Genomic DNA, 13,999 nt, shown 5'->3' with positions numbered 1-13,999 from the left:
TCCTGACATTGTCAAGGATGCTGCCACAGGTTGTTTCTTCAGAACTCAGTGCAGTCACACAGTCTGTTGGACAGCATACAGGGATTTTTCTCAGACTCCACAACTATAATAAAATGTTGGCAAAATAGACAAATTTGTTGGAAGGATTTGAAATGATATATCCAGTAATACATTATTTTGATTTTTCAATAAAACATAGCATCCTGGCTCCAGTCGGTCAGATTCAGAAGAGCTGACTTAGAAAAGTTCTCATTCTGACACCTCCATTCCAGAGTTCTTTGAGTGGACAGTTGGGGTTTTGATTTATTTTGAGACAGGGTTTCACTGCCACAGATCAGCCTGCCTTTGCCTCTGTCCCATGTGGAATAAAGACATGCACCAACACACCCAGTATTTTAATGGGTAGGGTTTTTTTTTTGAAGCATAGACAGTTGTGTGACAACTTTCTAAGACCCTTTAATGGTAAGCATGCTGGGAGCCCCTGAACCCACAGCACCCCAGACAGCTTTTCCACCCCAGAATCTTTATTAAAAACGTCCTCCTGGTAGAATCATAATCCATCGGGGGTGGGGGTGGAGAGTGACAGCCTAAGATCTGCAGAATTTGAATAATTCTTAGCATCAGTCATTCCCTAGCTCACTTTGTAAACGAGGAAAGGCAGGTTAATGGCTAGTCCAAAACCCCATGGTCGTTCCACAGTGGATGCAAAAGGCTCTCTCCCAGGTTTTCAGGCCCAAGACTGATAATGCACTTTTAGCATACTTCATTTTGTATAAATGTTTAGTAAGAGAAAGGAAAAAGGTTGCCTTTAAATCTACCTTAATTTTGTTGTTAAGTATACAGATGTGGGCGGGATTTGACTGCTCAAGATGAGCAGAAGAAGCAGCAGCAGCGTCAAAATGTGCATACGAAGCAGAACTCCCTCTCCCCGTCTCTCTTCTCTCCCCATCAACACCAGCGAACTGGATATTAAATGCCTGTGACACAGCAGCATTCTGGTGTGAAGTTTATGGGGTCTGCCCCAACAGACCGGAAGCACTGGAGGGCTGGAGCTCTGTCACACAGCCTCTAGGACAGATGCTTGCTGACCCGAGCTCGTAGGAAGCAGATTGCAGTGACTGTCTGCCCTGCAGCAAGCAGGTCGACTTCTGTCCTGGAACAGCACCACGGACTTGCCTCACCCTCTCACCCCTACCGCTCATACCACACATGCTTCTCCCTGGCTCCTTCCTTTACTCCAGCAGTTCTTACTCGTTTTATGTGTAGAGTTTTACTATTTGAGTGAGTCCCCGCCTCAATCAAAAAATCTGTTTTCTCTGTCTTCTGTACATCATAAGCTGTGTACATACGTGAATAAGTATTTGGTGAACTGAATTCCATTTATTAAAATCAGAATAAAAATGTGACCGTATATGTAAAGGGACAACATAGCATTTGCCAAGTGTTAAAGTACAGCTGCTGTCATTACTGGTGAGCCGTACCTACTGTAAGGCACAGCCTGTGCACAATCACACAATCCCAGCTGAATCTGCAAAGCTCAACTTGTGGTAGGAGTTAAGAGATGACATTTCCAACTACCATAAGCACCTATGTAAGAATTATTTATGTATAAACACATGTAAGTACATATGTATATATGCATACGCCTATACTATTCACCTATACTTTCACTAAGCATCTAACCCAGTGGCTTTTCTAGGACATATGAATATAATGCATAGTTGTTGAGTAAATAAATACTATTTCTAATTTTATATTTGTTTTTATGTGTGTATTCAAGTGATGTATGTATGTGCATATGCAATAAGAGACCATAGGTCAATGTTGAGTATCTTCCTTGACCTCCTATTTTGAGACAGGTTCTCTCACTGGCCCCAGAACTCATCAGTTGTGCTAGAATAGCTGGTCAGCCAGTTCTAGAGATATACCTCCCTCTGCATCTCCAAGGTTGGGTTTAGAGGAACCCACTATCACACCCATATTTCATGTAGGTGCTGGAGACTCAATCTCAGGGCTCCATGTTTGTATGACACCATAACATCTTCCTAACCTAAATGAATATTAAAACATATAGACATATAATTATCCTCCAACCCAAAGAAATAATGGGAAAATGTATTTTCTTTTAAATGAGTTATGAATTTAAAAGTTATTTTATCTCTAACCCCATCTCCCAGCAGAAGGAAGATGACAGCGCTGAGCACAGAGAATGATCATAACAACTTTGACGTCTCCATTAGAAGCATCAGTCTCTCTAGTGCTTCTTACCTGTCGATTTCGCAGGGCAAATCCAGAGGCATGTTCACTAACTTATTAACTAGAAAGAGTCTACTCAGTAAATACGCTATAGTATCTGATTGCTGCAAAGCATCACAGTGATTCTCTAGGCCTCTGGGAATTCCAGTCTGGTTCGGAAGTGTGGCTGTGTATTTATTTGACAACTCCAGAACTTTTCTGGAGAACAGGTTTACTCCTGAGTACTCCTTCATTTCAGAACTGCATGCATCCCACCCGGGTAGCATCAGGGAGAAGAGGTCTTCGTTTGAAGCGAGTCCCAAAGACACAGGACCCTGCAGCTTTAAGATGCTGAGATGCCTGGTACACAGGCTGTCTAACTCTTTATCCACTCCCCACGGCAAAACACAAGACAGAAACAATTTTGCCATGTCTATTATGAGGCTGGCATCCACCTTTCTGGATGGCTTAGGGCGTGTCTTCTTGGAGCTCTTCATTTTCTTCTGTCTTTTAATGCCATCACTCTCCTCTGGAAGTTTACTGGCATTGTCCCCAGGGGGCAAGCTGTCCCCACTGGACTTGGCTTGTGCCTCGGCCTGGAGAGAGCTACATGAGGCTTTGTTTCTTCTTATTGTCAGTGTTTTCTTCTCTACTGTGCTCTTGGCTCTCCTCAAGATGTCACTTCCATAGAATGATCCAGAATGGTCAACATCACTGATGGGAGTGGGCAGCAGTAGTTCTACAAGGTTTTCCAGATCAAACAGCAGAACATGGAAGCCAATGTGACTCCATTTTGTTTTCACAGGCAAGACATTGAAAGGTCTTGGGACTGATGTAGCATCAGCAACCTGAGGGGAAAGATGTGAGCATATCAGAATTCATAATAAGTATTATGGTTCTGTGATGCCATTGTGGAAAAAGAAGAAATATTTAGTTATGGTTAAAGGCAAAAATTATTAAGTCCCACTTTTATAAAAAGCCACGACAACTGTTTTTTTGTTGTTGTTATGAAAGTTCCCTTCTAAATTGAACATCGTAGATTCTACTGGCAACTCTTATAAATGTCCCTTTCTCAAAGAATTTCCCCTAAGTAAATTTGAACTAGACTTATGGAGAACAACAGCCCTAGATCAGAGTCTTTTTAAAAAGAAATAATTTTGTTCATGTGTGTGTGCCCGCGTGTGTGTTTTGCATGTGTGCAGATACGTACAGAAGGCAGAAGACAGCCACCTGATCTGGAGTTGCGGTCAATCGTGAGCCACCATATGGGTGCTGGGACCAAACTCTGGTCTTTAGCAAGAGGAGTACATGCTGTTAACTGCTGTGACATCTCTCCAGCTCTATCCCATATTATGTGTGTGCACACATATGTATACACACACGCATATGTATATATACAGTGAGTGTGTATGCATGCTGCAAACATATAACAAGTGATACAAAGGGAACTAACACTGAAGAAATCAACAAGCTGCCCCTGTTTGTATCCCACAGCAGAGCATGCCTTGATATTAGGACTGCCCACTAGAGCTAAGGTCTCAAGTTTATGATTCCTTTGCTTCCACTTAATAACTTCAACGTGTATCTTCAACTGACCTATTAAGAGTCACTGACAAATGTGTGTGCCATAGCTATTAAATTCAGCAAAATAGGGAAGTCAATGGAAATGGGAAACTTCATGTTCCCGTGAAAGTCAGGATTATGCCAGTTCAATAGTCTCAAATTCAGAAAACACATCGAAAATTATACTTTCCCGCATTTCTCATTATAAAAAAATGTTACCTTCTCTGTGAAAATAAAATAATTATCTAAATTTTTTCAAAATTGACTACTTTTATGACTTTTAAAATTTAATTACTTTTTAGTTTTTACTCGTGGATCTGAGCTGCAGCATCAAAAGGCTTTCATGTTCTACTGTCCTGGTGTCCAACTGCCCCAGTGACTGCAGTGAATTTCCCCATTGCTCACTGGCCTAATTACTTGGGACATCAATTGATGTATTTATCACCACTGGACACAAAATTGTGTAATAACACTAAAAACAAGGACAACATCTAATCAAGTAGGTCACCTTACTTTGGTCATCCCTGACCTTCAAAGGTTTCCTATAAATCAGAAAGCACACGTCAAGTTCCAAGACATGTTTCTCACTTATTTAGATCACAATTAACATCTTTTAATAGTTTTTTTAATAAATGTTCGAATTGACATCTTTCTTTATCTGATTACCATATGCTGGCCTTCATACCTGTGGGTTCTTTTGCCTTTACTTTTGTTCCGTCTTTTTTTTTTATCACTTGCTAAAAGTTTCTCAATGTTGATATGTTTCTTAGAGAATCAACTTTTAAGTTTGTTTTAGCATCCCGAGAGAGTAACGTTTTCCTGGAAGGCGATTCTGCTGAGCACACTCTTTCACACCGTCTCACCCCATTTTGCTGGTGTTATTCCGCAGTCCCTGCCTTCTTTGCTTGCAGTGGAGAAGTCGGCTGCTCGTCAACTGTCATTCCATCTGTCTGCTTTTTCTTTAAAGACCCGTTTGTCATGAACATCCTGATAGGTACAGTTTTTTTCCATATTTCAGTTGATTCCTTCTCAATTGGGTTGTAATTTTATTTTTTTGCTTCTTTCCCCCACAAATCATGTTTATTTTATAAGTGGCTCCGCTTTTCAGTTCTGCCTATGATTTCCTGGTTCTTTATGTCAATCTGACTGCATGTGATTGTTTATAGGAAATATTGTTGGGAGAGCCCCTGGAGACACAGGGTAAGGGCACATTCTCCCAGAGAAAAATTTAGTTTGTTCTGCCTCATAGTGTCACCCACAGGACACTTTTAAAGTAGAATGTTTAGTTAAATGCTTTTCAATTCTTGCATATACTATGAATTCTGGATTCTACATCATGGTGTTCAGTTTTCTGTCAAAGCTTCGTTCCCCCATCATCTAAGGTAGAGCCCAACAGAGGCACAAATTTCATTTTCTTGTTGCTTTGTGGAACACAACCTCAGCCTTGGTTCACATTTTCCCCGACTGTGCAGTGTCTCAGGAAAGACGGAATCAGTCACTTACCAACATCTCTTCACCGCCCTATTGGTACACTCTCTTTCATCACCCAGGGAGAGGCTAAAGCTAACCTAAAGTCCCAGGGACACAGCCACCTTTCAGTCTTCTTCATAATTTACTGAAATTGTATTCCCATTTTGATTTTAGCATCTCAGGACTTCCTTAAATTTCTTGATGATTCAGCTAAGTATTCTTTTCAGAGATTAAAAATTATTTTGTCTATTATTTGGGGGAATCTAGTAGGACTGATGTTTAGGATATTAGCCTAAAATTTGACAAAAGTTGGGTTTTCAAGATCAATATTTTTTAAAGTCAGTTTTCATAGAGAAAAATGAGCATCTTATATATCACAAAGCCAACATACATGGTGTCTGCTACCTGGAAAGCAACTGATGTTATATGTTAAAGTCTCAAGAATATTATATGCCATCTAATATTGAAATTATTTAAAACCAATTTAGCCCTCAAGACAATTTCAATGATACAGAGAGTCATATAAAAACAATGTACAGTACAATTTTTTTTCAATGCCTGTAAGCTACACAATAGGCTATGGCCTAAATAGCCATTGTCTAAATACATTAGGTCTGTACTCCTAAAGAACTGTCAAGTGGTTGCTAAAGTAAGGATGCACCAAACATATGATGTCATAGCAAGGGGTCTGCAGGCATTGCTGATGGGGATGACTGGGCTTTGAAAAATACAATCCCAATTATGACTATATGGATTTATCATCATCTCCTTCTATCTATTTTTGAAATATTTACAAAATTCTATGCTTTATTATACTGAACGATAACTTCTTTTTAAAACAAACAGTCATCAATGTTGTCAAAGAAATAGAGAGAATTGATAAGGCTTTGGTAGGCTGTGGTTTGAGCTTCAGGTGCCTCCAAAGCCCCGTGACAGTGCGTGATCCTGAGTTTATTGTACAGGTTGGAGGGCCCTGCAGCAGCTGAGGTGAGCTTGTTGGGAGTGTCCTCTGAAACAGAATACCGTGACTCTGATCCTCGATTTTCTGTCTCTTTGCTTTCTGGCTCCTAGATGCTGTCCAAGTTAGCTCTGCCATAAGCAGCACCCTGTCCCCCCCCAAAGGCCTGAAATCAGCAGAGCCAACTGATCTGAAACCAGTCACCAACATACACCTTCCCTTCTGATAAACGATGTGTCTCAGGCATTTTGTCACCTAAAGGAACACAGGCTAACACAACATACACCGCCCAGAAAAGCACAGGAATAGAAGTGTAAGAACAGAAGTTAGGAGACAGATCAGCAAAGATTAGGAGTTTGGGCAGATAAAGAACTACGCAGATTAATTAGCTAATGGCTCGTATCTTGGGGCATAAAAAAGAACAAATGTAAGTAAGGTCATAGGAGACAAGCTTTAAGTCATTTATCTGCATACACACACACCATGACACACAAGTAAATACCTCTTCACTCTCCCCTACTCATGCAGACACAAAATTAGAACATAAGTTAGAACACAGTACATAACAAATCAGCCAGCTAAGTATGCTGTTATTGTTGGTGACTTAAAATCCAGCCAATAAGCCTGTTCTTAGAGTTCCCTTAAGCCCATGTCCAACTTACATCTGATCAGAGAAATTCGCTTAAGAAACTGACTCCTAAGTGAGAAACAAATGCCTCCAAACCTATTTAAGTCCATTTAAGCTCTAATTACAGTTCAGTCAAAAGTCACTCTGCCAAGATCAGCCCTGGGCCCGCGGGCTCTTGTGCACCCAGCGCCTCACTCAGAAAGTTCTCACTCCTGGAGTTTGTACCCCTGAATACAGTAGCTCTCTTGGAAATTTTCTGGTCATGAGTTTGGATTTGGAGAAGGCAAAAGATTTTGATTAAGCTGTGTCCACAGACTACAAGAAATATGCATGGGATATACTCACTCATATTTGGTTTCTAGCCATAAATAAAGGACATTGAACCTATAATTCGTGATCTTAGAGAAGCTAAATAAGAAAGTGAACCCAAAGAAAAACATATAGGCATCCTCCTGAATATTAACCTTCATCAGGCGATGAAAGGAGATAGAGATAGAGACCCACATTGGAGCACCGGACTGAAATCTCAAGGTCCAAATCAGGAGCAGTAGGAGAGAGAGCAAGAGCAAGGAACTCAGGACCGCGAGGGGTGTACCCACACACTGAGACAATGGGGATGTTCTATCGGGAACTCACCAAGGCCAGCTGGCCTGGGTCTGAAAAAGCATGGGATAAAACCGGACTTGCTGAACATAGCGGACAATGAGGACTACTGAGAACTCAAGAACAATGGCAATGGGTTTTTGATCCTACTGCACGTACTGGTTTTGTGGGAGCCTAGGCAGTTTGGATGCTCACCTTACTAGACCTGGATGGAGGTGGATGGTCCTTGGACTTCCCACAGGGCAGGGAACCCTGATTGCTCTTAGGGCTAACAGGGGAGGGAGACTTGATTGGGGGAGGGGGAGGGAAAAGGGAGGCGGTGGTGGGGAGGAGGCAGAAATCTTTAATAAATAAATAAATAAATTTAAAAATAAAAAAAATAATATAAAAAATAAAAAAAAAAGAAATATGTGTTTCGTAACTCTTCTAGACACGCACCTAAAGCAACTCAATGTGTTCTGGGTAATTAAAAATTCTTTGAAGTGGAATCTCAGAATGACGACACAAAGATACCTTAAAGTGAAGGGGGAATTGTTAGATGGCTGCAGCAAGCCTGTCCCAACACATACTTGGCAAATGCAGATGCGCAGCGGGAACTATTCACCCAGCATTTTGTAGTCACTATCACAGAAGTAGGAAAATGTGCATGGGTGAGCTTCAGTGAGAAGCATTTCATAACTATCTTAGCTTCATTTCTGTTACTGGGATTAAAAACCCTGACAAAAAGCCACACAGTGGAAAAAAGGTACGTTTCTGCTTACAATTCCAGGTCAAAGTCCATCACTGTGGAAAAATCGAGGTAGCTATTTCAAATAGCTAGTCACATCACATCCATAGGTAAGAGCCAAGAAAATGAATGTGCACATGCTCACTTGTGTTATGGAATACTACTTTAACTATGTGAAGGTATGTGACATTTGTTTACGCTGCATTTGTTTAATGATGTGTTGCTTTGCCTCCCTAAGACACCTGATTGGTCTAATAAAAAATCTGAACAGCCAATAGCTAAGCAGTAGAACTAGCAGGCAGAGAGAATTAAAAGGAGGAGAGAGAAGGGAGAAGAGAATGAGAGAGATGCCTGGGGTCAGCCAGACATGGAATAGTATATAGAGAATGAAAGAAAGGTTTAAAAAAGGTAGATGAAGAGAAACAGTTAAGTTATAAGAGCTACTGGTACAAGCATAAGACAAGGCTGAGCATTCTTAACTAGCAAGTCTCTGTGCCATGATTTGGGAGCTGGTGGCCTGAGAAAGCCTGCCACATTAAGCATTCCAACATAGGGCTTGAATCTCCACAAAGGGTCTGTGAAAGTTGAAAAGAAAACAGATATGGCTCCTTTAAGAGGCTCTGCTGTACATCAGAGCACGTAAATAACTGGTGTGCTAAGTAGAAACAAGCTACAGAGAAATGTCTGTCACAGTGAGGTTACCAATTTCCTAGAGCTGGGGTGACTGCTCTAGGACCCCCTGCAGCTCTCAGGCAGGACCCTGGCCATAAAGCTTGGCTTTCATGGATCTGATCTGGACAGAGCCAACCACCAATGCAAAGTCTCTTAGCAGTTTAAGGTTTGGCTCATGTGATCAGAAAAGGCTAGAGACACACAGTAAAGACAGATCCAGCAGAAAAAAACCTCTATACAGATTACAGTGTATTTAAAAATGATCATAGGCTCAAGATGTCTACATTCAGTCATAAAAATTAACATCAGGCGATGAAAGAAGACAGAGACAGAGACCAACATTGGAGCACTGGACTGAAGTCTCACGATCCAAAGGAGGAGCAGAAGGAGAGAGAGCACGAGCAAGGAACTCAGGACCGTGAGGGGTGCACCCACACACTGAGGCAATGGGGATGTTCTATCGGGAACTCACCAAGGCCAGCTGGCCGGGGTCTGAAAAAGCATGGGACAAAACCGGACTCGCTGAACATAGTGGACAATGAGGACTACTGAGAACTGAAGAACAATGGCAATGGGTTTTTGATCCTATTGCACATAATGGCTTTGTGGGAGCCTAGGTAGTTTGGATGCTCACCTTAATAGACCTGGATGGATGTGGGTGATCCTTGGACCTCCCACAGGGCAGGGAATCCTGCTTGCTCTTTGGGCTGAGGAGGGAGGAAGACTTGATTGGGGGAGGGGGGGAATGGGAGGTGAGGGCGGGGAAGAGGCAGAAATCTTTAATAATTAAATAAATAAAAAAATTTAAAAAATCATTTATAAATAATAAGTCTTTAAGGACAGAGGAAAGTAATATAAAAAGAATATGCCACATAAAGATGGGAAATACACAGGGAGTCTGGATCCTGTATGGTGTTGTGCTGATTGAATTTTTTGAATGTTAATGAGCAAACAATGACAGCTGCTGAGAGACACTGGGTTGTAAAAGAGAATGCTGAATTAAACCAGGGTAGACACTTTAGGGATGCCTAAACTTTAAAATGGAAGTCAGAAAATGTATTACATTGGAGAAGAGGTTATACTTTTGTTTATACAGGAAACAAAAGAATGTAGATTCCTTCATGATTAATAGAGATCAGGTTTGACTGGGGGAGTCATCCTGAAAATCTTGAACATGAAGAAATAAACCAAGAAAACCTACAAGACAGGTGACATACATACTGATCACTCTGCATGGTGATAGTTCTGAGACTGGACAACAGATGTTACAATGAGTTTTCCCAGACTTGACCATTATCTCAATTTTCTCAGGGTCCCCCAAAGATGCCTCCACCTTTGGACAACAGGAAGCAGTCTAGAGAACACAATGTCTACATTGTGGAGTGGGTGGTTTTGGTCACGCACTGGGTTATGGATGTTTGTCATATTTAGGGGGATATAGGAATATAGGATAAAAAGACAACCATTAATCTAAAATATTTTTCATTGGCATGGATTTCGGCATATTGATACAAATTTAAAGTTATTTTTATTATACTGTATGTATGTTTCTACTTTTGTTTGGAGTATGGTGCTTATGCAGCTCATTTAAAAATGTAATGTATAATTAAGAAATACAGATTCATAGCTAGTCATCTATAATAATCAAACTTGTAGTCATATTAGGTATGTTTTCGAGATTAAACAAATGTATTTTGGATAAACAGGTGCTATTCAAAGACAAACAGAATAGGGCATTTAAGACATTTAATAACCTAAGGTTTTTCATGACAGTGAGAGATGTCTGCTCCTGGCAGCACCAATCTACTTCATTAAAGAATGATAGGCACTGGAGAACTTCTATATGGATTTTGCTTTCATTATGGCAAATCGAGCTATTTTGGGCAAAAAACTGTTCTTGCCTTGACAGCATGATATACAAACTGGATATGCAGGATACAAAGAAAAGTGACTGCCAAACTTTATCATAACAATGAGTGACAGTCCTTCAAAATTCCTGCTTCACAGAAAAGTCTGTTAGATATTCTAGGCCTGTAGGATGAAGATGGATGCCTCAATATTGCCAAGGAACCTTGGGTCCAGGCAGCCAGATGTCTCCATTTTTTTTATAGTTTTGGAAGTGACTTGCAGTGCACTTCCTGTTTACTCAGGTGCTGTGGGAATTCCTTTAGCCAATAGTCTTTAAGATATCAGCCCAATTGGGTATGGTTTCTTATATTATCAATGTGGTCATAAAGCTTGCACATTCCCTCTTGGCTGCTGGATTCGATTCCTGTTCCCTATTCATGCAGAGGACTGTGATCTGTGAGTCTACCCCTGAATTAAAAACCCTTTATTATACTCAATTCTGAGCTGGGGTGGGACTACTTTATAGTGTCCATCTTCTCTCAGGCAATGTTATATCTTTCTAAGGTCTTTGATGGAATAGAAGACTGGCTAATTACAGTTTTTCTTAGTTATGATAGAAGGTAAATTAGGTACAGAGTTTTGGACGCATCAAGATAGGATAGATAATAGAGTTATTTCTCCAAATTTTCCAAATAAAAATAATGTTAATGTAAATCTTACTTGATAACTGTTCTTATTGCATATAGTTTCACTATGTTAAAGCTAAAACCCTTCCTTTTTATTTACACAAAAGGGGGAAATGTTATGGAATATTACTTTAACTATGTAAAGGTGTGTTACGTTTGTTTATGCTGCATTTGTTTAATGATGTAACGAAGTGTTGTCTGCCTAAAGCACTTGCTTGGTCTAATAAAAAGCTGAACAGCCAATAGCTAGGCACCAGGGCTGGTGGGCAGAGAGAATAAATAGGAAGAGAAAAGAGAGGAAAATGGGGAGAATGAGACAGAAAGAGAAGGAGATGCCTGGGACCAGGCAGGCAGCTGCCAGACATACAGACACGGAGTAGGGCATACAGAATGAAATGTAAAAAAAAGCCCTGAGGCAAAATGTAGATAAAGAAAAACAGGCTAAATTAAGTTATAAGAGCTCTTGTACCAGCATAAGATGAGGGTGAGCATTCATAACTATACTAAGTCTCTGTTATGATTTGGGGTTGACGGGCTGAGAACGCATGCTACACACTTGTTCATGCTAAGCTCCAGTTCTCTGCTCTTACACAGTTCGGGATCCCCTGCCTAGGAAAAGTGTTGCCCATTGTGGCCTGAGTCTTCCCATTTCAATTAACTTAAGACAATGTATGTCCACAGGCAAACCAAACGTAGACAGTTCTCATGAGACACTCCTCCCCAGGTGACTCTAGACTGTGTCAAGCTGACCAGCACACTATCACACTACCATATTGTTCTTGTGACCCAAATGACAATCTTTAAATAGTTTTTCATTTTTCTATTTATTTATCAACTGTAAGCACTCATTTATTGATATGATAGTAACATATTGGATATTTTACTTAGATGTTCCCAGCTTTCTATTAAGCTTTTAAATTGCATACAGGTGCAATTATATATTTAAAATGGTTTAAACACAAAAACAACCATTTTAATGTACCTCCTTGAGGTCTGGGCACCCTCAAGCCCTTTACAGCACATTATTACCACATCTTATACTTTTCTAGAAACATGTGTGGAAAACCTATAGGATTCTGAGTGTATTTTTGTGGAAGGTGGGTAAACGATTTTTATATCTTACATAAAATGACAATGAGTTATACATAAACCATTTGTCAGGTTTCCTCTCTTTGTTTTAAGTTCCATCTTTTTCAAAGAACAATCTGTGACTTACTTATTGAGTTCTTTTCTTATTCTATTCCACTTGTCCAGCTATTTGCTCTTGTTATACATAACATGTTTGGGATGGATGGATGGATGGATGAATGGATGGATGGATGGATGGATGGATGGATGGATGGATGGATGGGGAGAAAGATAGAAGGATTCTCATCCACCATTCTGCTATGTTTGCATTCTTCTTGGCTCAGTTCCTATATCCATCTTTCTTATAATTTTATAATACCCTTTCTAAGTACCTTAAATTCAACCAATGAGTTTGAAAATTTTCAATATTAAATACATAGAAATGAGGCTTGCGAGAAGGCTTAGTGGTTAAGAGTACTGGCTGGCCTTCCAGAGGACCTGGGCTTTAGTTCTCAGGACACACATACACATTGTCTGTAAGTCCAGTGCTAGTAGGTCTGATGCCCTTTTGCCTCTGCAGGCACTGCATGCAAATGACAGATATGCATACATACATACATACATACATACATACACACACATACACACACATACATATACACATACATACATGCATACATATATACACATACATACATGCATACATACACATACACATACACATACATACATACATACATATACACATACATAAATGTATACATACATATACACATACATACATGCAGGCAAACACTCATATACATAAAATAAAGATAAATCTTTAAAAAGAAAGAAATGTATGTATTTGAGAGTATAAACATCTTTAAAATACCGTGCTTTCCTTCTGGGAATACATATTTTTATTAAATCAATAGCTTTTCTGTTTGTGGTGGTATTTTAAATATAATTTTTATGGGCCTATTACATACTTATCTATTATATTTTTATCTTATCTATTTATAAATATTTAGATTTAGTGTTATATTTTCAAATTGGTAATATTTTCATAGGAGATTTTTATTCAATTACTTTGCTTAACATTTTTAACATTAGAGTTTTCGATTCATTTTTTATTTAGGAAAATGCCCACTATTACAATATTTTAATAGTGGTAGCATGTTTTTCTGCACTTAGTTCTTTTATTAAATATTGATATTTGGTAAAAACTATGTAAAATCTAAATAACAACAGAATGCTGAGGTGGTATAATTTTAATGAGAGTTGATAATTACTGCTTTAAAATCATTCGATTCAAATATTGTAGATAACTTGGGTTTTTTTTTCTACTTCTGTTATGGAATTACCTACCATCCACCTTTAATTATTAAATGGATGCTAATTTGTAATCATACCAGGCAAATTAAATAATACTGACTCCTAAAAAAGAACTTAGCATGAGAATATTGTATAAACTAGTAATGACTGCGTAATATTCTTGACTTCAAGACGCTTCTCCCATCAAAGATTTGCCTAAAGAAAAAAACTAAAATAACATTTAT

At 39.4% G+C, this 13,999-nt stretch overlaps 1 protein-coding gene across 1 annotated transcript in view; it reads right to left on the bottom strand.

Annotated features, from left to right (window-relative positions):
• Window positions 1-13,999, bottom strand: part of Wdr72 (WD repeat domain 72) — a 170,915-nt gene that overhangs the window by 76,101 nt on the left and 80,815 nt on the right. Inside the window, exon 15 of the mRNA XM_057768149.1 lies at window positions 2,269-3,083. Coding sequence (XP_057624132.1) covers window positions 2,269-3,083 — 815 coding nt within the window. The remainder of the gene's footprint in view (window positions 1-2,268; window positions 3,084-13,999) is intronic.

Source organism: Chionomys nivalis, chromosome 4 (assembly GCF_950005125.1).
Source record: "Chionomys nivalis chromosome 4, mChiNiv1.1, whole genome shotgun sequence".
NCBI classification, from domain to species: Eukaryota; Metazoa; Chordata; class Mammalia; order Rodentia; family Cricetidae; genus Chionomys; species Chionomys nivalis.
The sequence above is the reverse complement of the archived record's forward strand: the minus strand, read 5'-3'. Positions and strand labels throughout refer to the sequence as shown.